General features: G+C 47.4%; 1 protein-coding gene across 5 annotated transcripts in view; it reads left to right on the top strand.

Moving 5' to 3' along the window:
* LTBP2 (latent transforming growth factor beta binding protein 2) overlaps positions 1-25,368 on the top strand; it is a 1,514,902-nt gene that overhangs the window by 1,466,481 nt on the left and 23,053 nt on the right. For all 5 annotated transcript variants that reach the window (XM_069208495.1, XM_069208492.1, XM_069208494.1 and 2 more), the window contains one exon: positions 15,832-15,981. In XM_069208495.1, coding sequence (XP_069064596.1) covers positions 15,832-15,981 — 150 coding nt within the window. The remainder of the gene's footprint in view (positions 1-15,831; positions 15,982-25,368) is intronic.

Genomic DNA, 25,368 nt, shown 5'->3' with positions numbered 1-25,368 from the left:
GGAGCAGACCAGGGGGGTTTTGTAGAGCACTGGGGGGGGACACACACAAGCCCACAAAACACACCCTCAATGGTACAGGGGCGGCCGGGTGCAGTAGGCAAGGTTGGCGTCTGGTTTGCTATTGAAAGCAATGGAGGGACCCGGGGGTCTTTTAAGCGATGCAGGCAGGGCACAGGGGGTTTCTCGGGCCAGCCACCAACTGGGCTAGGATGAGGGCCACCTGCAGGTCACTCCTGCCCTGGTAGGTGGTTCCTCTCAGTCCTGGGGGCTGCGGGTGCAGTGCTTGGTCCAGGCGTCGGGTTCCTTTGTTACCAGGCAGTCGCGGTCAGGGTGAGCCTCTGGATCCTCTCTGCAGGCGTCGCTGTGGGGGTGCAGGGAGGTCGACTCAGGGTGTCCATGTTGTTGGAGTCGCCTGGAAGTCCTCACTGCGGTGTTGGTTCTCTTGAAATCGAGCCAGGGGCGTCGAGTGCAGAGTGTGAAGTCTCACGCTTCCGGCGGCAAGTGAGAGTTCTTTGAAAGTTGCTTCAAAGTTGCAAAGTTGTTGCAGTTTATGAACAGAGCAGCTGTTCTCTGGAGTTTCTTGGTCCTTTAGGTGCAGGGCAGTCCTCTGAGTCCTCAGAGGTCACTGGTCCCGCTGGATGCGTCGCTGTGCAGGTTCTTTGAGTCTGGAGACAGGCCGGTAGGGCTGGGGCCAAGTCAGTTGGTGTCTCTGTCATCTCTGCAGGGCTTTCAGGTCATCAGTCTTTCTTTTTTCTTCAAGTTGCAGGAATCTGATTTCCTGGGTTCAGGGTCGCCCCTACATACTAAATTTAGAGGTGTGTTTAGGTCAGGGGGGCAGTAGCCAATGGCTTCTGTCCTTGAGGGCGGCTACACTCTCTTTGTGCCTCCTCCTTGAGGGGACGGGCACATCCCTTTTCCTATTGGGGGAATCCTCCAAACTCAAGATGGAGGATTTCTAAAGGCAGAGATCGCCTCAGCTCAGGGCACCTTAGGGGCTGTCCCAACTGGTAGGTGACTTCTCCTTGTTTTTCTCATTATCTCCTCCGGACTTGCTGCCAAAAGTGGGGGCTGTGGCCAGAGGGGCAGGCATCTCGACTAGCTGGGATGTCCTGGGGTGCTACAAAAAAAGGCATGAGCTTACAGTTCCTGCAGGGGGAGGTGAGAAGCACCTCCACCCAGTTCAGGGTTTGTTCCGGACCACAGAGTGACAAAGGCACTTACCCCATGTGGCCAGAAACTCGTCTGGTTGTGGCAGGCTGGCAGAAACTGGTCAGCCTGGCACTAGGAGTCGGACTGGTATTCAGGGGCCATCTCTAAAAGGCCCTCTGGGTGTATTTTACAATAAACCCACTCTGGGATCAGTGTGCATTTATTGTGCTGAGAAGTTTGATACCAAACTTCCCAGTTTTCAGTGTAGCCATTATGGTGCTGTGGAGTTTGTGTTTGACAGACTCCCAGACCATATACTCTTATGGCTACCCTGCACTTACAATGTCTAAGGTTTTGCTTAGACACTGTAGGGGCATAGTGCTCATGCACATATGCCCTCACCTGTGGTATAGTGCACCCTGCCTTAGGGCTGTAAGGCCTGCTAGAGGGGTGTCTTACCTATGCCACAGGCAGTGTGAGGTTGGCATGGCACTCTGAGGGGAGTGCCATGTCGACTTAGTCATTTTCTCCCCACCAGCACACACAAGCTGGGAAGCAGTGTGTGTGTGCTGAGCAAGGGGTCCCTAGGGTGGCATAAGACATGCTGCAGCCCTTAGAGACCTTCCCTGGCATCAGGACCCTTGGTACCAGGGGTACCAGTTACAAGGGACTTACCTGAGTGCCAGGGTTGTGTCAATTGTGGAGACAAAGGTACAGTTCAGGGAAAGAACACTGGTGCTGGGGCCTGGTTAGAAGGGTCCTAGCACACTTTCAAATCATAACTTAGCATCAGCAAAGGCATAAAGTCAGGGGGTAACCATGCCAAGGAGGCATTTCCTTACATGGCCACAGCAATTTCTTCCAGTTTGAGGGGCTCGTCAAGCGCCGTCATGTGTAGCGCCGACAACTTCACGAGCAGTGCTTCATTAAGGAAGGACTCCAGCTGCTGAGTATCGCATGCTGGTTGTTGTCCATATAACCCCATGTAGTAATCTTTAAAGGCATCATTAATTGCTTCTTGCGAGGACACCACTATCCCGTCAGTCAGGCATATAGCCCCGATTGGAGTGTGCTGCCGTTCCTCATGTAACAGCCATGCCAAGAGCCTCACCGAGCGATCACCCTTTGTATGTAGACATGTAAGATGGTAGTTATAATCATGTCTGCGGAGGCACTGATCCGCCTCCTCATACACCCTACGTTTCATACCTAGGGGTTCAAATGGCACCTTATGTTGTGTGACTGCTATTTCCAGTGCACGCATTTCCTTCTCTAAGGTGACAACTTCGTCATGTAGTGAGCGGCGCACCCCCCTGAAGCGGAAAGGCAGTGTCCCCTCACCACAACCTTATGTGCATCCCATTCGGTGGCTCTTAAATCGGTGGACCCAGCATTTAATGCCCAGTAATTCTTAATGCAGGTATTTAAGTCCTTTCTGAATGGAGCATCTAGCAGTGCCTCGTTTCTCAGATGGCAGGTGGGTATTGTGGAACGCATTCTCCCCCATTTGACAGTCAACAGCAAGGGGGAATGGTCGGACACCTTTGTAGCTAAATAACCAGAGGTCTTGATCAAAGAGCACACAAAAGGGGTCCCCCATAACAAGTCTATTCTGGTGTGTATGTCATGTAACGAGGAATAAAATAAATACTCCCTATGTGTTGGGTGCCCCATTCGCCACATGTCGTACACTCCAGGGGTCTCTAGCCCAAGCTGTCAGCAAAGTAGAGTTTTGATTGCTCGCTGCTCCCTTCAGTGGCGGAGATGAACGATCTACCAACACATCTGGGACACAATTAAAGTCCCCACCCCATATGGCAGACACAGCCGGGTCAGTCAACAAAGCAGAAGTCAGCGCCTGGAAGAATTCATCTAACGCACTGTTGGGGGCATAAATCCCCACTGTGGTTAGCGGCTTGCCGTCCAATGGCCCCTCCAGCACTATATATCTGCCAGCCACATCTACCCTTTCTTTATGTTGCACATAGGTGATCCCCGGGGCTATCCACACCAACACTCCCCTAACAAAGGCCGAAGAGGACGTACCATAAACCTGACCACGCCAGCGCTTCCTCAGAGCCTGTAAGTCACCACCCAACAAGTGCGTTTCCTGCAATATAGCAAAGTGCACTCCCCAACGTCTGAGACAAGCATATATACACGGTGTCGTCTATCCGGCATCGCCATTCCGCGTACATTCCATGTTATAATATTATACTCCTGCATTTTGTGTGGACTGTGTGTACCCATAACGCAATAAACAGTACAGTCATAATTTTCGTATCATATGCTCGGCTTCTAAAGGGGAGTGCCCATCCGCTGTCCTGGAAAATATACTCGTTTACTAACGTGTTGTGACCCAACAAAAATATTAAATATAACCTCCTATCTTCCAACAGCAATCCCAAACCCAAAATATGATGGCGTTCAGGCACGCCTATGATTACCTCTGACAATAACAAAAGAAATAACATGTAATGATTGCAAGAATTTGTTTTCCTCGTGGATACCATCTGTGGGGACATGGTGATGATCATGTGGATCCCGCTTTGGAACCCCCAGTGCCGGATGAATCGCAGTCTGAACAATGCCCACACCAGCCACAGACACACTATCACACGGCTCCCCCAGGTGTGTGATGCAAAGGTCTTGCCCACACAAAGATTTTAGGAAACACTGCAATCCTCTCGGCTCCTGACATCTGGACCACGGAGTGTCATTTCTACTATATGCACACTTCACTATCCCTCAGTCAAGGGCATTCAGTCTAATGTTGCAGAAGCGGCCAAGGTCTCGTACTAGATCATCACAGGACCCAAAAGTGCTTGTCCAGGTAGTACAGCTCATCTGCAGTACTTGGCGTAACCACCGGACCCTTCGATACACCCAAAATAGTTGAATCAGAGCCTCCTGAGTCTGAATCTGTGTGCACCTGCGAAGCGGCCTGGAGTGGCACAAACAAGTTTTGAGTGTGTATCGTCGCATCCCTGAATGCCCTTGCTCTTTCCGCAGCTGCCTGTGTCTTGGTGGGCTGCGCTCTCGACTTCCTCTTGGACCACCTGCGAGCAGGTGAGGTCAGCCACTCTCCACCGTCCCTTTCTTTCTCCGAGGGTTGAGCAATTCCTTTGGTGTGCATCCATGTCCAGGCATCAGCTGGAGTGGGAAAGATGTGGGTGCGATCCTCCCCAATCACACGAAGCTTGGCAGGGAACATCAAGGCATATTTGAAGTTAGGCTCACGCAGTCTTTGCTTGATTTACAGATAGGAATAGCTCTGGCACTGCACTTCTTCAGTAAAGTCTGGGTAGGCCGTTATGGAAGCCCCCTCGTGCCTCACCGAGCCATTGTTCTGAAAGTGCAGCAGTATCATGTCACGATCCCTGTAATTAAGAAAGCATGCTATAATCGGTCGAGGAGGCAACCCCGGGGCTGGCTGTCTACCCAGTATTCTGTATGCCCGTTCCACAGTATAGATCTTCAATGTTGCCCCTTTCAGCATCTCACAGCAAGCCATTGATCCAAAAATAGTTCCATACTGGGTCCTTCCACTCTCTCTGGGAATCCCAGGAATCGCACATTGTTGCAGCAAGATCTCCCTTTCGCATCCTCCGTACACTGACGTAGAGCTTTCACTTTTAAGTCTAACCTCTCCACATGTACACGGTACGTTCCATGGTATCCAGGGTAATTTCTGACGCCTTCACCCTCTCCGCCAGCTTGTGATGTTCAGCCCTAAGGAGGTTGAGATCCTGTGAGACTGTATCTATCCTGTTTTCAATTGACACCTTGGTATCCATAATGGCCTTTAATATCTTTTCAAATTGCCCCGAATGTGTTTGCAGGGTGCTTTCCAAGGAGCGCAGACTCAGCGCGTCCAATAGCACATCAGGAAGGTCCATAGGCAGTCTTGGTTTTCCCCATCATTCTGGCCGTGCAGAGTGCTGCACTGGTGAGCCGGACTGTCTCCTCTCTGCGTTGTTGCAGTTTAGCACCACACCAAAAATAAAAATAGGGATGGGAGTCCCCAGTACTATCCATTCATTGCGTGTGCCGATGCCCTTCCGTAAAGAACCTAGGGCCTGTGAGTTGCACTCACCATCCTCCACAGTGCCACTCTTTAGCTGTTCTCCCCTCGGGCAGCGTCCATAGGCAGAGGTGTGTCTAAGCATCCGCTCCAGAGCAAAAAACAAGGGGGGAAAACAACGCCTCAACTCAAGCCCCAGACATGTGCTGCGCACACCGCAACTGTAGCACTGAGTGTGGCGCAGCACTCCGGTAGGCTGCGCCCTCGGCCGCTCGCTGTTAGTCTCCACTCGGAGGAAGGCCCTGCTCACCTCCGCGAGCGTGCCGCACTTTGGTCACGTGCGCGTCTCCGATCGCAGCCACAATGCCACAACCGAGACCCACTGCCTCCACACTGCCCTCGACATATTCCGTGCTGTGTGACTGGTGTTGTGGCAGATTATATCAGGATGATTTTAGAGGCCCGAAGCGGAGCTCGCTCTCAAGCATCCGACTCAGCCGCCATCTTGCCCACGCCCCCCCATCAGAGGGTAGTTTTAAGCATTTGTTGTACACACAAGCAAGAAGTGAAAACACACACTCAATGACTTAACTCCAGACCAATAGGTTTGCATATAGAAACATTTTCTTTTTTAATTTATTTCTAGAACCACAAGATTCATTTAGCAGGTAAGGTACTTTGCACAGTAATATTTAAAACTTTGAATGGAATCAACAATGTACAAAGTTTTCTTTAAAATGGCAAACAGCTATTTTAAAAGTGGACACTGCAATTTTCAGCAGTTCATGGGGGAGGTAAGTAAAGTTTAGTTTTTGAGGTAACAAACTTATGGGTTCAGTCTCCGGGTCATAGGTAGCCCACCGTTGGGGGTTCAAGATAACCTGAAACACCCAGCACCAGCAACATAGGGCTTGTTAGGTGCAGAGGTAAAACAGGAGCCAAAATATCATGGGCCCCTATGGAGGCAGGGGTACTCCAGTTCTGGTCTGCTTGCAGGTAAGTACCGACATTGTCGGAGGGCAGACCCCGGGGGGTTTAGAGGAGCATTGGAGGGGCCCCAAATAGGCACCAAACACGCACCCTCAGCAGCACTGGGGCGGCAGGGTGCAAACTGGGCATTGGGTTCCCAATGGAACTCAGTGGGCAGACCCGGGGTCACTTATGCGCTGTAGGCAGGGCACAGGGGGGCTTCTTGGGCAAGCCACCGAGTGGTCACTGCTACACCAGTGGTCGGTTTCTCTCGAGCCTGGGGGCTGCGGGTGCAATGCTTCTCCAGGCGTTGGATATCTTCGTCCCGGACAGTCACGGTCAGGGGGATCCTCAGGATTCACTCTGCACATGTCATCGTGGAGGGGTGGAGAGGTTAGCCCAGGGTGGTCACTTGGTCAGAATCGTCTGGGGGTTCTCTCTGGCTGGTTGGTTCCTCTGGACATTGGCCAGGGGTGTCGGGTGCAGAGTAATTTTGGACTCACGTTTTTGGAGTGAGGTGGGAGTCCCTTTAAATATGGTTGCTTTTTCTTCTTGTTGGACAAGTCCGCTGTCCACGAGAGTTTCTTGGTCCTCAGTGATGCAGGCAGTTCCCTGGAGGCTTTTCAGGGATCGCTGGTCCTGCAGAACGCGTTGCTTCTTCTTTTGCATCCTTTTTGAAGCAGGAGACGGGCCGGTAGGGCTGGGGCCGAGTCAGTTGTTGTCGCCTTCACTTCTCTGCGGGGTTTTCAGCTCAGCAGTCCTTCTTCTTTCTTGCGGTCATCAGGAATCTGACTAGCTTGGTTCAGGGAGCCCTTAAATACAGGATTTGAGGGCGTTTTAGGGGTCAGAGGGCAGTAGCCAGTGGCTACTGTCCCTGAGAATGGCTACACCTTCCTTTTGCTCACTCCCTTTGGGGAGGGGAGCACATTCCTATCCCTATTGGCCCTGATTCTCCAAACCAAGATGGAGGATTCTGCAAGGAGGGGGTCACTTCAGCTCTCGACACCTTAGGGGTGGTCCTGCCTGAAGTGGTGACTCCTCCTTGTTTTTCCTAATTATCCCATTGGACTTGCCGCCAAAAGTGGGAGCTTTGTCCGGGGGCTGGGCATCTCCTCTACCTGGAGTGCCCTGGGGCATTGTAACACGAAGCCTGAGCCTTTGAGGTTCACCACTGGGTGTTACAGTTCCTGCCGGTGGGAGGTGTGAAGCACCTCCACCCACTGCAGGCTTGTTTCTGGCCTCAGAGAGCACAAAAGCTCTCACCCCATGGGGTCAGAAACTCATCTCTCAATGGCAGGCTGGCACAGACCAGTCAGTCCTGCACTGAAGGATTAGATCAAATACATGGGACATCTCTAAGGTGCCCTCTGTGTACATTTTGTAATAAATCCAACACTGGCATCGGTGTGGGTTTACTATTCTGAGACGTTTGATACCAAACTTCCCAGTATTCATTGTAGCCATTATAGAACTGTGGAGTTCGTTTTGACAGACTCCCAGACCATATACTTAATACGGCCACACTGTACTTACAATGTCTAAGAATGGACTTATACACTGTAGGGGCATAGTACCCATGCAGCTATGTCCTCATCTGTGGTATAGTGCATCCTGATTTAGGGCTGTAAGGCCGGCTAGAGGGTTGACTTACCTATGCCACAGGCAGTGTTTGTGTGCATGGCACCCTGAGGAGGATGCCATGAAGACTTTGCCTTTTTCTCTACACCAACACACACAATCTGCACTGGCAGTGTGCATGTGTTAGGTGAGGGGACCCTTAGGGTGGCACAACACATGCTGCAGCCCTTAGGCACCTTCCCTGGTCACAGGGCCCTTGGTATCCCTGGTACCTTTTTCAAGGGACTTATCTGTATGCCAGAGGTGTGCCAATTGTGGAAACAATGGTACATTTTTAGGGAAAGAATACTGGTGCTGGGTCCTGGTTAGCAGGATCCCAGCACACGCAAGTCAAGTCAGCATCAATATCAGGTAAAAGGTAGGGGAGTAACTGCAACAAGGGCCATTTTCCTACAGTAGTCCTCTGCATCAAGATATGCTACACTTTGGCAAAAAACTAACTCCCTCAGTGTGTGCCTGCTCATTCAGCCAGAGCAACTGCTGCTACCACAGCGTTAGCATGCAGAGTTCCAGTCCTGGATATCCAAGCTGCAACGTGGGCATCCTTACATACATTCACCAAGCACTACTGCCTGGACACTGAGGTCCGCAGGGACAGCTATTTTGACCATTCAGTCCTGCAGGACTTTTTGGTGTGATCTTAGTTCGCAGCTCACCACCGGGGATGGTATTGCGCAGGTATCTATTCAAAGGTAAGGAATCTGCAACTAGAAGTCTTTATCAGATGTACAAGTTACTTACCTTCGGTAACAATATATATGGTAGAGACATATTCTAGTTGCAGATTCCTTACCGACCCACCCATCCTCCCAGCACTGCGAACTGATTCTTGGAACATGAACTTCCCTCTAAGGGCCCTAGTTTTGGTGCACCATTCTCAGTGTACTTCATGGCTCTGCTCTACTTGCGTGGAAAGAAACTGACGTCAGCAAGCTGGGGTGGCGCCTATATACAACTGAGACGTCATTGTGGCGACTGCGACACCCGTGGATTCGACCGAACCCACCTAATGGTGCGGAGGGGTACTGCTCGAAGAAAAAATCTCCAGTTCCAGTCTGATGCCTAGGGAAATTCAAAGGTAAGGAATCTGCAACTAGAATATGTCTCTACCAAATATATTGTTACCGAAGGTAAGTAGCTTGTACATCAAGGAGTGTAGGAATGGTGGGCAACTTTTAGCCAAAGTTGGCACTAGTGACGCCTAGCCTGACCCACAAGAAGCCATGACTAGTCAGGCAGCTGTTAAACTCACGCTGGTGTCTCACCAGCTAACAGAAAAGAGAGTGGAAGAAGGGTGTTGGAACAGGATGTCGTAACCCCTAAAACAACAGACAGGCACCCTGAACCCAAAGAAGCCTGTAACTTAGCCCCTTCACCTGGCAGTGAAGAGCTAATGGTGTGCTTCTGCACACTGCCAGCTGCCAGTGGCCTCTGCTGGGTGATAGGCTTTAAGGCTGCACTATCGTTTCCCCACCAGGGAAAGGCTGGTGGAGGGGGTGCCCCTCCACTGCCCATGCACTTTGCATGGGCAGTGCAAGGGCCCCGGTGCAGTGCCCTGTCGCGCAGGTCACTGCCCGATTTTCGGGCAGTGATCTGCTTGATGGGTGCAGCTGCACCCGCCCCACAGAGGCATTGGTGGCGGCTCCATGTGGAGCCGCTGCCAATGTCCCGGCCAGGGGCAATGAATTAACCTGCCTGACTTATCTTAAGCTACTTCATCTACTTCCACTGTCAACACCACTTTTTAAAATTCATTTTTATTGTGTTTTTTAATGCCAAAACAAGAAAGCAGTATCACACAAACCATAGAAACAACAGCAATGTCATGAGCATGGTCAAGCACTAAAAAACTTCAGTACTTGCAATGAAACCATTCTGGAGACATCATCAGCAGTACAATGTGTCAAGCAGAACATCAATTCCAGAGGCGACACCATGGCGGCGACTGGCCACACCTTGGCCCAGAAGTGGGGCTGTCATGTACATCAGGAGACACTGTCAACACCACATGATAGTGAAAGGATCCAAGGCAAATCACGGTGGGTATATTAAGGAATAGTTTATTTGTGGCTATACCAGGAGGGAGACTCCATAACGGCTGCTGCCTCCACCACGCTCTGTTCCTTTTTCTGTGTTCTGTTCCACACGCTACCAGCTCGAATCCTCCTTCGCACGGCGTGTGGAACAGAATCATCAGGATATTACACATCCCCCTTCCCTCAAATAAAATAAACAACAACATCATAGAATACATCAACATCACCTAACATGAATAGATAGGTGATTATTAAATAAAATAAACAACAACATCATAGAATACATAAACATCACCTAACATGAATAGATATGCGATTAATAAATGTAATATTAAACATAAATGTGAAGCATAACATATTGATGATACCAACAAAGTTTACTCTACCAACAAAGTTTACTCTAAACAGTAACAAAGTCATCAAGTCTCTTAGGCCTTCTCACCATCGACTTGTCTCTCACCTTTACACCTACATGCTCACTCTTATTCAATGGGGTTTCACTAGTAGTGGTAGTACTGTTATCAACATTGTTTCTTAAACTGTTCCCCACCTTCCACAACTTCTCCTGACTAAACTGTGCAGGAACCTTTATAACCTCCCCACGGTTCCACACATTGCCATCACTCAGCAACAAGGTATACTTGTACACTTTTCTCACCTCCAAAGGCTCTGAAAATGTAGATTCCCCTTTGGCTGTCCATGCACCCTTCACCACTTGCACCCAATCACCAACTTTGTAATCACCAAGTACTTTACCCTTTTCAAACTTCTTTCTCCCCACACCTTTTGACAACAATGCCCTCAGTTTTCTACCTCTCATGACCTCGAAAGGTGACTTTCCCGTCAAACTATGGGGAGTAGTACGGTAGGACCAAACCAGATCCTTCACTGCCTTATGCCAATGTATACCATTATAAATCGCTAATTGCAGCCCCTCTTTCTGCGTCCTGTTCCACTTCTCCACCAAACCATTACTCTGTGGGTAATAAACAGATGCTCTGATGTGCTCTATGTCAAATTTACATAAAAAATCTTTCATGACATTTGATACGCATTGCACACCATTGTCAGAAACTATTGTCTCAGGGATCACTTCTGAGTCAAATAAATCCACCAAGAACTACACATCACACATTGTATTTAAGTTTTCTACAAATTTCACGACCGGCCACCTGGAAAAATAGTCCACAACCACCAAAGCATATTTAGGTACACTTCCCAAAATATTAAACGGACCCATAATATCAATGGCTATTTTTGTCCACGGCCCATCCGATTTGTCAGACACAACAAGATCACTTTTAACAAACTTTTGAGACTTGTCGCTCCATGCACACAACATGCACTCCCTTACATGATGTTCCACATCCCTATCTAGCCCTGGCCACCAATACTCTGATCTGACCCGCCTCTTAGTTGCGCTCATTCCAAGATTACCCTTGTGAGCTAATTTCAACACTCGTTCTCGCAAAACAGTAGGAACCAACAACAGCTCACCCCTGTACACCACTCCATTCACCATACACAACTCTACACCAACTTGATGAAAGTACTCCGCATCGCAAGAAGCACCACCTCTATTTGGCCACCCTTGTCGACAATAACCCATCACCTCTTGTAGCACGACATATTTTTGAACCTCAGACACCCACTCTTCATGTGAGATTCTGTCTTCTGTCACACATCCTACATCCACGTCCACAGAGGCTATGAGTTCAACAAGTTCAGGTTCACCCTTACCACCCAGAACCGACTGCACAGGAAGCCTGGACAGACAATCAGCCAACACATTTTTTTTTCTGGGAAAATACACCAAATCATAGTTGTACTCCAACATTCTGGCCAACCAACGAGCTATTCTTGGTGTGGCCCTACCCGCACCCTTGGTCGAAAATACTTCTACCAACGGACGATGATCAGTACAAATCTCAAATTTCAAACCCCACACAAACTTGCGGAAATGGTCAACAGCCCACCAACATGCCAACGCCTCCTTTTCGATGGTGGAATAGTTCATTTCCGATGAACGCAACGGTCTAGAAGCATATGCTATTGTCACTTCTTTTCCAGCTCTTCTTTGCATTAATATGGCTCCCAGTCCCACGGAACTGGCGTCAGTATTAATTATGATCTCATCCCTGGTGTCAAATGGTTTAAGAGCTGAAGCAATTTGTTTCTTCAACACACAAAACTCTCTCTCACAACTCTCACTCCATACAAATTGCTCACTCACGCATAACAACTTCCTCATGTGTACCGTCTTGTCGGCAAACTTGGGCATAAACTTTGAGTAGTATTCCGCTAGACCTAAAAACAATCTCAATTGATCTTTACAGGCAGGAGATTGCGCGCCTTCAATTGCCTCTAAAAAATTCAGTTTAGGCGAAATCCCATCTTTGTTAATGCAGTGACCCAAATATTCCACTTCAGGCACACTCAACCTGCACTTCTCCAATTTGATCGTCAGCCCGCTATCCCTTAAAACACTCAACACCTTTCTCATGGCACCATCATGTTCACTCTGGTCTCCACCAAACACCAAGATATCATCTTGAAAATAAGTAACACCTGAGACATCTTTAAGTAAATGATGCATTGCCCGTTGAAATACTGATGACACTGACGCCAAACCAAAAGGCATGCGCTTAAATCTGTACGCCCCCTCTGGAGTAATGAAAGAGGTTAATGCACGTGACTCAGGATGTAACTCAATCTGGTGATACGCCGATGATAAATCCAAGGTAGAAAATACACTTGCCCCCTTCACTGTGGATAACATTTCACCAATATTGGGCAGAGGATGCCTATCCACCCATATAGCAGCATTAAGATCACGCAAATCCACACACAAACGCATGTCACCATTGGCCTTCTTAGCAATCACCACTGGCGCCAACCACTCCGACGCCTCGATCTCTTCTATCACACTAGGCGCTGACAACTTAGATAATTCTCGTCGTAATTGTTCCCTCATCACAATAGGGACGGGACGCGGTTTATGCGCCTTATGTACAGCATCCCGCTTCAAGACAATTCTATGCATAAACCCCTTTAACTTTCCTAACTTATTACTAAACACCTGAGGGAATTCCTCTACAAAGTTGGCCTTTTGCACCATGTGTACGCTGGACTTCGACCCCAATACTTGATCGGGGTGATTAGGATCAAGAATTATGCTGAGGTCTTTTTGCTGTGGCCAACCTAATAAATTGGTACCTTCCTCCCCAAAATATACTTTCGACTTCATTACTGCCCCATGAAATTCTAGAGAAGCATCCATATACCCCACAAGCTCAATAGGTTTGTTACTATAAGCTAGCAAACGCACATCGGGAGGTTTAATATCATGCGCCGGAAAACTAGACATATTTTCTTTTCCAATCAAAGTATATCTCGTCCCTGAGTCAGCCATCACAAGTACATCTACCCCATCAATATTAATTACACAGTGCGGACCATTGGAACTCACACTTCCAACATCCACCACCTGCAAAATAAATTGTTGAGAGTCAATATCCTCACTTTCACTTCCCACTGAATTGATTGCTCCTCTACCCCTCCTTGCGCTGATTTGCTTCCCTGTGCACACACTTGCGAAATGTCCGTTGGACTTGCACTTCCTGCACACTTGCCCAGCCGCAGGGAAGCAAACATCAGACGCTATGTGCCCCTTGAAGCCACATTTATAACAAATAGTATCTTTTCTCCCCTCCATCTTCGCAGAAGTTCCAATTAAATCTTCCTTTTTGAACTTATAGTCTCTTCCATTGACTGCATTCACAGCTCCAGACGCGGTAGATATTTCCTTTAAGCCATCACTTGTTATTTCAATTCTTTTGATGAAGTCTATGGCTTTTTGCAACGTCAAATCTTCTGTATTTAACAATTTTTCTTGAGTTTTTTTATCATTAACTTTCAAAACCAGTTGGTCTCTTAGCATTTCATCCTGAAAATGACCATAATTGCAAGTCTCAGCCAAAATCCTCAAACTTGCCACATAACTTTCAACAGACTCTTCGGGCAATTGGCTTCTTTTTAAAAATTTTAAACGTTCCACAACAATATTTTTCTTCTTTCCAAAATTGGAGTTCAACTGTTGCATGGCAACCTCATATTCATCCTCATTCTGGTCTTCATCCTCATAAGGATATGGTACATTTTTCAAAATGCGCCTTCCTTCTGCTCCCAAACAGTGCTTCAACATGGCCAATTTTCTGGATGCCGTAAATATATCTCCACCCACAGCCAAGACATACGCTTCTAAACCATCTTTCCAGTCCTCCCAGGATATGATGGGTTCCCCTGGTGTGTTCAGAAAAAAACTTGGCGCTGTAAAACCTTCCATCATTTTTTTTATTTTTTTTATACAATGAAATCCGAGTAACTGTTTCTAGCTTTGGAGTTAACTATATACACACATTTGCCAAAAACATTTTTATTTTTTATTTTTTATTTTAATCCATAAACAATACTTCCAGTTGCTTAACTTAAGACTGGCTCCACCCCTTCAAAATAAATTGTTGCCAGGATATTGATTAACTTGACTTTGACAAGCACCAAAGCAATAGTGTCTCCAGTTGCTTAGCAACTAACACGGGCTTGAAAACTTCAGAGCAAGCTTCTCACAGTTGCTAGGCAACCACCACACGACCATTTTCTGTTGACGAAGACCTTCAGAGGAAATTTGTTATTGTTGCTAAGCAACACTCCCACACGTTGATCGTAGCCGTATCCCTGCTATGGCGGAGTTAATTTCCCTGTGAATACGGCAAATGAAAATAAACAGCTGATCCCGAAGATCACATAGCCGTCGCCTCACCGGAATACTGCGTCGACAAATATAAAGCGCTGTTGTCTCTCCTCCCGGTCAGCACAGCCGCACACCGCACCCTTCGTCGCCAGTGAAAGGATCCAAGGCAAATCACAGTGGGTATATTAAGGAATAGTTTATTTGTGGCTATACCAGGAGGGAGACTCCATAACGGCCGCTGCCTCCACCACGCTCCATTCCCTTTTTTCCTGTATTCTGTTCCACGCGCTACAAGCTCGAATCCTCCTTCGCACGGCGGGTGGAACAGAATCATCAGGATAATACCGATAGCTCGGCCCCTACCTGATCTTCTCAATATCCACCAACTGTTTCTGAAGCCACCACTGGAGAACACTATTGCTTTATGTTATGAAGGATTTGGTGGGGTTGGGGTTGCTGGTTTGGGGTTTTTGTGTTTTTTCAAATTTTGAAAGCGAACAGCTGTATAAACCACCTACTGAATATTCTCACCTAACGCTGCTGGCCCCCTGGGTTGTAGGTGAATAGCTGTGTATGTTTCTACTTTGCTATGGCTATGAATAAATAGAATTGATCCATAAAACATAAGCTCCACAGTGTAACAAGCATGAAGTAAGTCTCCGTTAATGAAATGTGTGAACAGTAGGGAACATGGCAAAATCACATAGGTGCATATTTTCCCCAAACTACGGAATCTGTTTATCAGTGGTGAACTCATTTCACCTCCTTGACCTTCCAGAAAATATGCTGTATTTTTCCACACATTGACTTTACTTTTAGGTCTCCATCATTGGAATGTGAACGTCCAAATAAGTACTATCGTACGTCTCTTCAGTATTGGAATACCAGGAATAAGAATATCAGACATGTGCATTTGTTAGGTGTGGCTGGCGTCCCTACAAATGCTAAAATAGAAATAGTAACAGGTAGGCTATTTCAAAACAAACCCTGGCATAGCAGGAGGCTTGGAACACATATGCTTCAGTGTCAGAAAACCACAGGATCTTAGGTGAACATAGCAACACCATACTTTAATTCAACACACAGTGTGTTTAAGGAATATCTTGTGTGTTTACAGAAGAATGGCTCGTTCCACTGCTCAGTACGTATGTGAACCCCTATGTCCTTGTAGGATCAGTGTGTCTTTCCTTCCTTCACTCTGAATCTCCTCTGTGATGGAAGTCAGTTTTGTGTGCTCATGACCATGTTCTGTTTTCTTTCTACAGGGCATTATGAGGGGTTTGAGGGTCTGCGAGCTGAGGAGTGCGGCATCCTGAATGGCTGTGAGAACGGGCGATGTGTGCGAGTCCGGGAGGGCTACACCTGTGACTGCTTCGATGGATTTGAACTTGAGCTGACAAGGCTGCTCTGTATTGGTGAGTATACCATTCCCGCATATAAAATGAAGCACAAGAAGCACCACTGTGTGCTGTTGAAAGGGGCTTCTTGTGATGCCTTGCGGGGGGGTTCACGTAAACTATGACTGCATGGCGATGGAACAGTATCAGACTGTGTTTGCGTTCCAACCCCAGGATAAAGTCTGAACAACGGAGAATACTCTCGTAATGCTGATTGTGTTCTCCAGAATCTCTGATGAACAGTCAATGCAAGCAATGAGCAATGTTCTGTAGAGGCTCTGGAGTGTACTCTGCTTTATGGAAAATCAAGGTTCTCTCTCAAGGCACAGAGAGAGGCAATATGAGGCTCTCTGAGAGCATCATTGAAACCCTATGGGGGAGCTCTGATGAGATCTTAACATGGGCTCTGGAGTATACCCTCAAGGAAGCTCAAAAAATTTAATGGGTGAGTTTTGGGGTGACCTTTTCTTGTAATTTCTTACTGAATGTCATTGGAAGTATCTGGGGTATATTATTTTACAGTTATTGACATAATTTTAGGAGTCACTCAGGGGTGCTGCATACGAGTCTGTTGGATACTTTTGGAAGTCACTGGGCTATGTTCTACAGCACTTGGTAGAGGATGCTCCATTTTTATGAAGAGTTGATTGATATATGAGAGACTCATGGAAGAACTGTGTGAATCTCTAGGGTTTACTATCTAAGACTTACTGCGGAAGCCTGTATGTCAATCACTGGAGTAGTTATAAAATGTTCAATGCTAGTAGGCACTAGATTTTTCATATATATCAATGGTGGCTTCTCCATAAGTAGATTATGGCATACACATGTTCCAGTAAAGGAGTCCCAGTATTCTGAATTACTGGGGAATACCTTTGAAAATTCTGTGACAATGGCTTCATGGGAGTATCTCAGGCTCCATATACATTCTTGGGTGCTCAATTAGCATTTCACTGTATGGTGTGCTTATAGTATAATGGACTATCTAAGGGTTTCCTGTAGAGTCTTTGTAGACTGGGCTAGGGCGAAAATATATGAGTCAGGGGATGTCCAAGTGAGTTTAAGGAGTTGAAGTACTTTGTGGCATTCTCAGATTACACCAAGGTGGTCTTGGGTTGATGAAAGAGTCACTGGGGATGCCATGTAGGTGTCTCCGGAAAATATTTTTATACATTGTAGGATTTTCATTCGAGTGATAAACGTAGAATATCTGATGGAGACCTCTAGCCTCAGATTCCTTACCTTAGAATATTCTCCACTCTTCAGACTGGATCCATACATGTTTGATCCATCCCCTTGCTCACCAGTAGTTGGTGTCATCCGGCTGCATGTGACATTGTCTGGAAGTGACATAAAGTGAAAGAAATGACATGTGTGATGCCTTTATCGGTGTCACCCCAGTGTGCTGACCTCAGTTGCTTTTTTCTGTACCATTAGCGCGGATCCAGACAGGCTCCTCGCAGTTATTTTTTGACTGGCTTTTGTAGACGTTTTTTTTTAAAGTCGACTAGTGTACCTTTTTTGTTTACCTATTCTTCGGAGATGTCCCCAAAGAAACCTACTGGGTTCAAGCCTTGTAGTGCCTATCAGACAGATGTCTGTGACGGACTACCACTTGGTGTGTCTATGGTCACTGGAGCAGGACTACGACTTCGAGCCCTGCATGGAGTGCAGGACTATGAACACCAAGGCAGGTCAGGAAGCTTTTGGCTGCTCATCATGGGACTCCACACCTTTTCAGGTACCATGTGCAAAGGAGGTTCTGGGATGGCTCGTGGAGTCACTTGTGTTGATCCTCCTTGCGATCCCGTACTTCATCAGGTAAGTCTCTCAAGATGAAGTCCAAGAAGCGGAAGTCCTCTTGGACTTTTCTGCTTTGCTCCCATTCTTCAGCCGATGCACAGGAACAATTCCACAGGTCCATGTCCTGCTTCCAGGCTGATCTTGTGGAGCAGGCACTGGGTCCTCTTCAAATTTCGCTTAGTTTACCGATGCAACCCCCCACCCAACTACGAGAATTTTATGAGGCCATGAGCCTCATTTTTGGGCGGTTGAGCCCCTCTAGAGCATCTTTGGGTTCAGAAGGGCCTCCGAATGATGCTGTGCCAGTGGGTATGCCTACAGCACCAGTTGGGCCCTTGGGATCTGTTGCTGGATCCGGTTCAGCCCTGGCTGTAACTTCGCACCCTCTATGAGGGACCATTCATGTGAGCCATTCACAGTGCCGCCGCCGATCCCATTGTGATTCCAGACTCCGATATGGAGACGATCTGGCATTGCTCAATGCAGGCTCTGGTACAACCAGGCCCACAGGGTAGAAATTGGAGAAAGGGCCCTCTTTTGGTCCAACCACCTAGGAGAGTCCATACTCAAGGACACCTAGGGGCATATTGATACTCTGTTTGCGCTGAAATAGCATCATTTTGTTTGACGCTATTTCAGCGCAAAGTTAACTCCATATTTATATTTTGACGCTAGACCCGCCTAGCGTCAAAATATTGGAGTTAAAGTCATTTTTTGCCTGCGGAAAACTACCTTGTGTCAATGAGATGCAAGGTAGGCGTTCCCGGGCAAAAAATGACTCTAAGGCCCTTGCGCCTTATTTATCGTCCTGTTCAAAAATGTTGCACGGGAGAGAGGAAGGCCTAAATAATGTCGCTAAGCTTTCTTAGCGCCATTATTTAACGCCTGGGTCAGGGCAGGCGTTAGGGGACCTGTGGGCTCATTTCCATGGTGGAACACCATGGAATGAGTCTACAGGTGCCCTCCCCAGGCCCCAGTGACACCCCCACCCACACCAGAGGGACAGCGGAGGATGGGGACCCAATCCCAGGTAAGTATAGGTCAGTACAGGTAAGTATTTACCTTTTTTTTTTTAAATGCCATAGGGGGCCCCAATGGCCCCCATACATGGCACAGGGTGCAATAGCCATGACCAGGGGACCCTTTTCCCCTGTGCTGGCCATTGGGGTGGTGGGCATGACACCTGTCTTTTCTAAGGGAGGAGTCTTGTGGCATGGTAGGTTTAGTGCCATAAAATGACCCTAATCTGGTTAGAGTAATCTTTTTTCACTCTAACCAGCCTAGTGTAATTTTTTGGTGCTAAACACCCATCTCGCATATCGCCACCCCCACCTGGCTAACGTCAATGTTTTTTACGCTAGCCCACCCTTTGCATCGGATTGCGCCATTCCATAAATATGGCGCCCAGCTGGCGTCCTGGAATGGCGCAAGCCGGTGCTATACTTTTTGACACAAACCTGCATTAGCACAGGTTTGTGTCAAAAAGTATAAATCTCTGCCCTAGTGTTAGGTCTTGGCTGACACCAGTGTTCTGGACACCACACCAGACACTAACCTCCTCTCTCTTTCCACAGTGACACGGAGGAAGGGGCTCCCTTTGTGATCGTGGTCCAGAGGGCAGCTGAGGTCCTAGACCTGTAGCTGCCCATGGTAAAGACCAATGAATTGACAGAGGTGCTTCAGCCTGGGGTATCCTATCTGAACCTTTACTCCCTTTTAATGAAGCCCTCACAGATGTCCTTCTCGGGCCTGGGCCAAGCCCTGCACAGGCACTCCTCTGCACATGACAATCGCTGCCACCATCGCCACGCTTCTGTGGACCCAGCCTTTCTCGCCTGGTTGCTCAGTCCTCAACAGTCAGAATAAATGATGGTGCGTACCCTTCCACACCACCAGCTAGGGAATCCAAGAGGCTGAATATCTTTGGCAAGATAATTTTCTCTTTCACAATTCTAGCACTGCAGTCCATGAACGCAGCATGCCTATCAGGCCGGTATTCCCACACTGTGTAGAATATGGTTGTGCAAGTGTTGCCCATGGTTCTGTAGGAGGCCCGGGCCATACTCTCCCAATCTGTTGCTGACTAGAGAGATGCAGAAAGCTCACCATTAGATGCGGATTGGATACGATTGACTCGCTGGGCAGAGCCAATGCTGCCACAGTGGAGCTGTGATGTCACACCTGGCTGAGAACAGCTAGTTTTTCAGAGGATGCCCGGGCATCCTTTTGGACATGCCCTTCGATGGGACTTGCCTATTTGGTGACAAGGCCGATTAGTCTCTGGAATGATTTCATTAGTGCCACCACTAGGTTGTTGGGGGTCACCATGGCCCCACGACAGCTGCAACCATCTTCCATTCCCTCCATGGCTATGATAGGGGCTAACAGCTGCATTCATTTCCCCCTAGCCAATACCGCCAGCAGGCATCACTGTCCTTTTGTGTCTGCAGACCTGGTTCCCACAGACCTTGTATGAACCAGCACCAGAGGTCGACCCAATTCGCACCACAAGCCACACCCCCTGGCAACCACAACTCAGGAGCTTATTTTCTTAGCCCTCCCACCATCATTGGCACCTGTTTGGTAGCAGGATCTGGCACCATCTGCCCCAAGAGCGGGGAATAACTTCCAACTAGTGGGTTCTTCAGATTGTCCAGCAGGACTATGCCCTCTCATTCCAACAGGCCCAGCAGCCTTTGCCACCGTCCACCGATCGGCTGACAGAGGGCCACCTCTCACAATTGCAACAGGAGATGCTGGCTCTTCTGGCCACAGGAGTCATTGAGAGGGTGCCAGCATCAGCCGTAGGTCGTGGTTGCTATTCCCACCACTTTCTGGTGCTGAAAAAAGATGGAGTCCACCGTCCTATCTTAGTTCTACGATCTCTGAACTACTTCCTGAAAAACGAAAAATTCAAGATGCTCACTTTGGCTGTTTCTTTCTGCCCTTGACCCTGGAGACTGGGTGCTAGCACTGGATTTGCAGGATGCCTACTTCTACATTACCATCCTTCCTATCCATAGGCGCTATCTGTGGTTCATGGTAGACCAAGAGCATTACTAGTTCGCTGTGCTCCCCTTTGACCTTACCACAGACCCTTGTGTGTTCACAAAAGTGATGGTGGTGGTTGCAGTTCATCTGCGGAGGTCAAGCATCTCAGTCTCATGACTCGCTGTTGAAGACAGGCTCACCCCAGCCAGTCAGCTCCCATCTCTAGACTCCAGACTACAGTGGGCATTCTGCATTATCTGGGGTTCACTATCAATATATTCCCGACTCCCTCCTAGATGCTCCCTTTCATTGGAGCTATTCTGGATACAGTGCTGTTTCGGCCTTATTCTCCAAAACAGCAAGTCCAGGATATTTGGCCTATGATTCTGATGTTTGAGTCTCTGTGCTGAATTGCGGTGAGACTGACTCTGAGGCTGCAGGGTCCTCATTGCCTCCTGCATCCAGCTGGTAAAACATGCCCATTAGCATTTGCAGGCCCTGCAGTGGGATCTGAAATCCCATTGGGTGCAGCATCAGGAGAGTCCAAATATCAGAGGGATCTTCAAGGGATCTTCAGTGGTGGCTCACGGAGCACAATTAGGTCAACAGTAGAGCCTTCTCTCTTTCCCATCTGGAGCTCACAGTGGTGACAAATGCATCACTTCTGGGTTGGGCTACCTTTTGGGAGAGGTGGAGATCAAAAGCCTAAGGTTTTTAGTGGAGTCTCAGCTACACAACAACCTATTGGAACTGAGAGTGATTCGTCTGGCATTGAAAGCCTTTCTTACTTCCATCAAGGGATGGTTGGATCAAGTCCTCACAGATAATACCACAGCCATGTTGTATTACAACAAGCAGGGCAGAGTGGGGTTGTGAACACTGTCAGGCTGCCCTGCATCGCAGAACCCAGCTGGAACATCAGGCATATTCCAGGTGGTTTAACATCTGTTGTGTTCGCTGAATGTCAGAGTAGACAACATCAGCCGTTGATGCCTCATGGATCATGAATGGTGTCTTCATCTGAAGGTAATGAAGGTTCTCTTCAGAGATTGGGGAGAACCTTGTTTTAATCTATTTGCCATCGCCGAGAATGCGCAATGTCAGCACTTCTGCATGCTGGAGTTTTCAAGAGGGCTCTCGCTCGGAGACACATTTTGTCTTCAGTGGATCTCAGGACTCCTGTATGCCCTTCTGCTGATACCGCTCCTACCCATAATTCTTAAGAAGCTCAAGAACAATCAGGCCCAATTCGTCTTAGTGGCTTGAATTGGTAAATGAGAGTCTGATATCGCCAACGTCTGAAAATGAGCATATGTAGTCCAATCACGCTGCCCCTTTAGGAGAATCTCCTTTTGCAGCAACAGGACAAGGTCCTGCACCTGGACATGCACACTTTCCCCTTTAGTGCAGGGAGATTGAGCGGAAACAGTTGAGGGTGTTTGATCTCCCTCCCAAAGTGTGTGATGTCCTGGCAGCCAGGCGCCCCTCTACGAAAACAATGCACGCCTGTTGATAGGACAAGTTTGTGGCTTGGTGTGCTACCAAATCTGTTAATCCTCTGTCTGCACCCTTGTCTGAAGTGCTTTTGTTTGTCTTATCCCAAGCCTGGCAAGGCTAAAGTTGAAGGATGCCTTTCCACCATTTCTTCATTCCCGCAGTTGCCGGGCCAAACTTCTCTGTTCAAATAAACTTTGGTGATTCATTTTCTCAAAGGTTCATAACATTTTTGCTCCGATGCCCTTTGTTATGCCCCAATGGGACCGTTTTACCAAAGCTGGTTACACTTTTCATGTCAGTTGTCTACTCAGTGTAGTTGATGTCACTGGAGTATATGGCTTGTGCAGAGCTATTAACAACTGCAGAGCTGATGTCATCGGGCCTATGGTTGCTTATATATTTTTGGAGGCATCTCACCAACCATAGTTTTGGATGTAAAGTAAAATTCTGAAATTCAACAAAAATGAAGAAGGCATTCTTGGTCCACCTTATAATATAAAATGAACAACAATGGGAGAAAAATGCATTGCACAAATCTCTAGTGCTCTAACACCTGACACCTGCTTAACGGATATCAGACATAGCAGTGTTAACGATGTAGCAGACAATAACTGAAACTATAGATATTCATTATCATCCCATGACGGAAATAACTGTAAAACCAAATTGACATCCCACCTTTTGGAGTACCTAGATTTAGGGGGATTCATGTATTCTATGCCATTGATGTTACCCAGCAGGCTTTCCATCAACCTTATTGTGATCTGCCTACACTGCTGAACTGTAACCATTAATTGTCCTGTAAGACTTCTGTCCCACCACTAAGCTTGCCAAGAAATGTAACACTCCTGTGACATCTGCTGAAACAGGAACCATACACCAGCCACTCCATCACTCCCAGGATGACCTGTAGGCTTGGATTGTGCCTCGAGTCGATGAAGCCCTGATATACCCTGAAGAAGCTTCTGAAATTCCTGCCATGTCTGTGAACATCCTGAAAGGTTCCATGCTACCAGATTCAGGTTTATTACTAGTGTGAATTTTTTGTTTTCTTCTGAACTAGAAAAAGATTGGAGGCAAAACATCTGGGATGTCTACAGCACCTTTCTATTGCTTCCTTTGAAATGAAATATTGCACCACAACAGAGAGCAAGTGGCATATTAACAAACGTAACCTACTTCTGTCAAGGGTGACAAAAGGACTCTTACCTTGAATTGCCAATCCCCTTGTTTAGCCACAATATAAGCCAAAACGTCGACCCTTTCTCCTTTGTGGGAAGAAAATTGGCTGAGAACATCTGTATTGGCAGCTTAAGTAGGGTCTGAATAAATTTGCATGGCCAGCAAAGCGACCTTTGTATCCTCTGCCCAAAGCGGGCGGGCAGGGGGTCCCAATCAAACACTCTCATCAATGAAGATGGCTTTATCTATGATGCAAATGCTTGTACATAGCGACCAATTTATTTTATGAAATCGTCCCTCAGAGAGAGAACCCTGAGTGTTCCAGACAACTTCCATACCGGCTAGTTCTCCCAACCTAGTGTCAATTATCAGAAAGAGTTCCTTTTTCCTTTCACAGGATAATCATGCATTTGTGTTGCCTAGGAAGCATACTGCCCTGTGGGCCCACCTGGAAAGCACTTCTAGATCTAGCTGTCCCCCCATGTTCTTTGCTCGCTCATCCAAGCATCGGATTTTAGTCAAGGGCCCAGAGTATCTAATAGCTTATCTTGGCAGGTTGCTCAAGGTCTGTCAGCTCCTTTTCTGGGGTCCTTGCCCCCTCTACCCTGGAAGGTTAAAGCGTTGTGTATTGGGGTTGGAGCCGCCTTATCTATGATGAATTGCTGAAAGCACTGTGCTCTCACTCTATCTCTGCTAGATCTAGCAAAAGAATTTCTAATCCTGGGCTTCACATAATCATCCACAAATTGGGGAGGAATCCATTCTGTAGTTGGTTTGCCCTCCGCATCCAGAATCACTATTAGCAGCTTATTAACCTTAGCCATTTTGGTCACATTAGGGTTGACACCATGATCATAATATACATCACTCATATAGATCATCTAAACATACATCATTCATATCATCAAACTGTCTTTTATTTTGACCACCAAGCACATTCTGAATCTTGCCAAAAGGATCTTAACTCCCTTTCCACATGTGTAATTGAACCATCACCAAAATCCTCATGCTCTTATTTGTCAGGCATCACCATGTGCTTATTTTTGTCCCTTGAAGATGCAAACAAGGAGATTGTTATTGCGATTGGCACTGAGTTGCCAATGCCTATGGCCATATTCTTAAAAGAGGAAGAAACTGCTTTTGTATTTAAATTTGACACAGATGTGTCAAGGAATTTGCAGATATTTTTTTTAATGTCTTCCTCTGCTTCATTAACATATGCCATACAGTCCTTATTGTTCTCATTATTTATGACCATATAAATACAATCAGGGAATTGAATCACCACAAAACCACTTTAGGATTGAATCTGTTTTATTTACATTTTATCATGTACAACTTTTCCACCCACAACCACTGGCCGGTGGATATAAATTGAATAAAAAACTTGTAACAAAATACCATGCCTCCCCGTACCATTCCTATATCCTGCGTTATCACCTGTTCACTCTCTCTCCCTTCACACTGGCCCACTCCAACTCATGTCGCAACTGTCCCTCTTGCCGGGGCTGCAGTTAAGCTTGTCAAGCGCAGCACTTGCAAATCGCACGGGCACGTTGGCTCCCGGAACTCTTCTGAAAGGGAAGTGATACAGGGCCCCCATACCTTATCAAACTGGGTTAGGGATCCCATGGCCTTTGCTGTCGATTTTTCCATCCCCAGGACGTCCCACAACTTGGGTACCCAGTCCGTCTGTGAGGGCACCATCTCCGACCCCCATCTTGCTAAAAGTAGCTGTTGTGCAGCCCCAATCACAAGTGTAGTGGCCCTATCCTTTGGAGCCTTGAGAGGGCATGTCTGTGGGTTTGGTCGCCCCAATAAAACATAACTAGGGAAACTGGGCACTGCTGTGTCATACGTTCTGTCGATAGTGTCCAGTACACTCTCCCAGAGGGCAGCCAAACACGGACATTGCCATAGAATATGTGTGAG

The sequence above is a fragment of the Pleurodeles waltl genome, chromosome 9 (genome assembly GCF_031143425.1).
Source record: "Pleurodeles waltl isolate 20211129_DDA chromosome 9, aPleWal1.hap1.20221129, whole genome shotgun sequence".
NCBI lineage: Eukaryota > Metazoa > Chordata > Amphibia > Caudata > Salamandridae > Pleurodeles > Pleurodeles waltl.
Note: the sequence above shows the minus strand (reverse complement) of the source record. Positions and strands in the feature narration are given on the sequence as shown.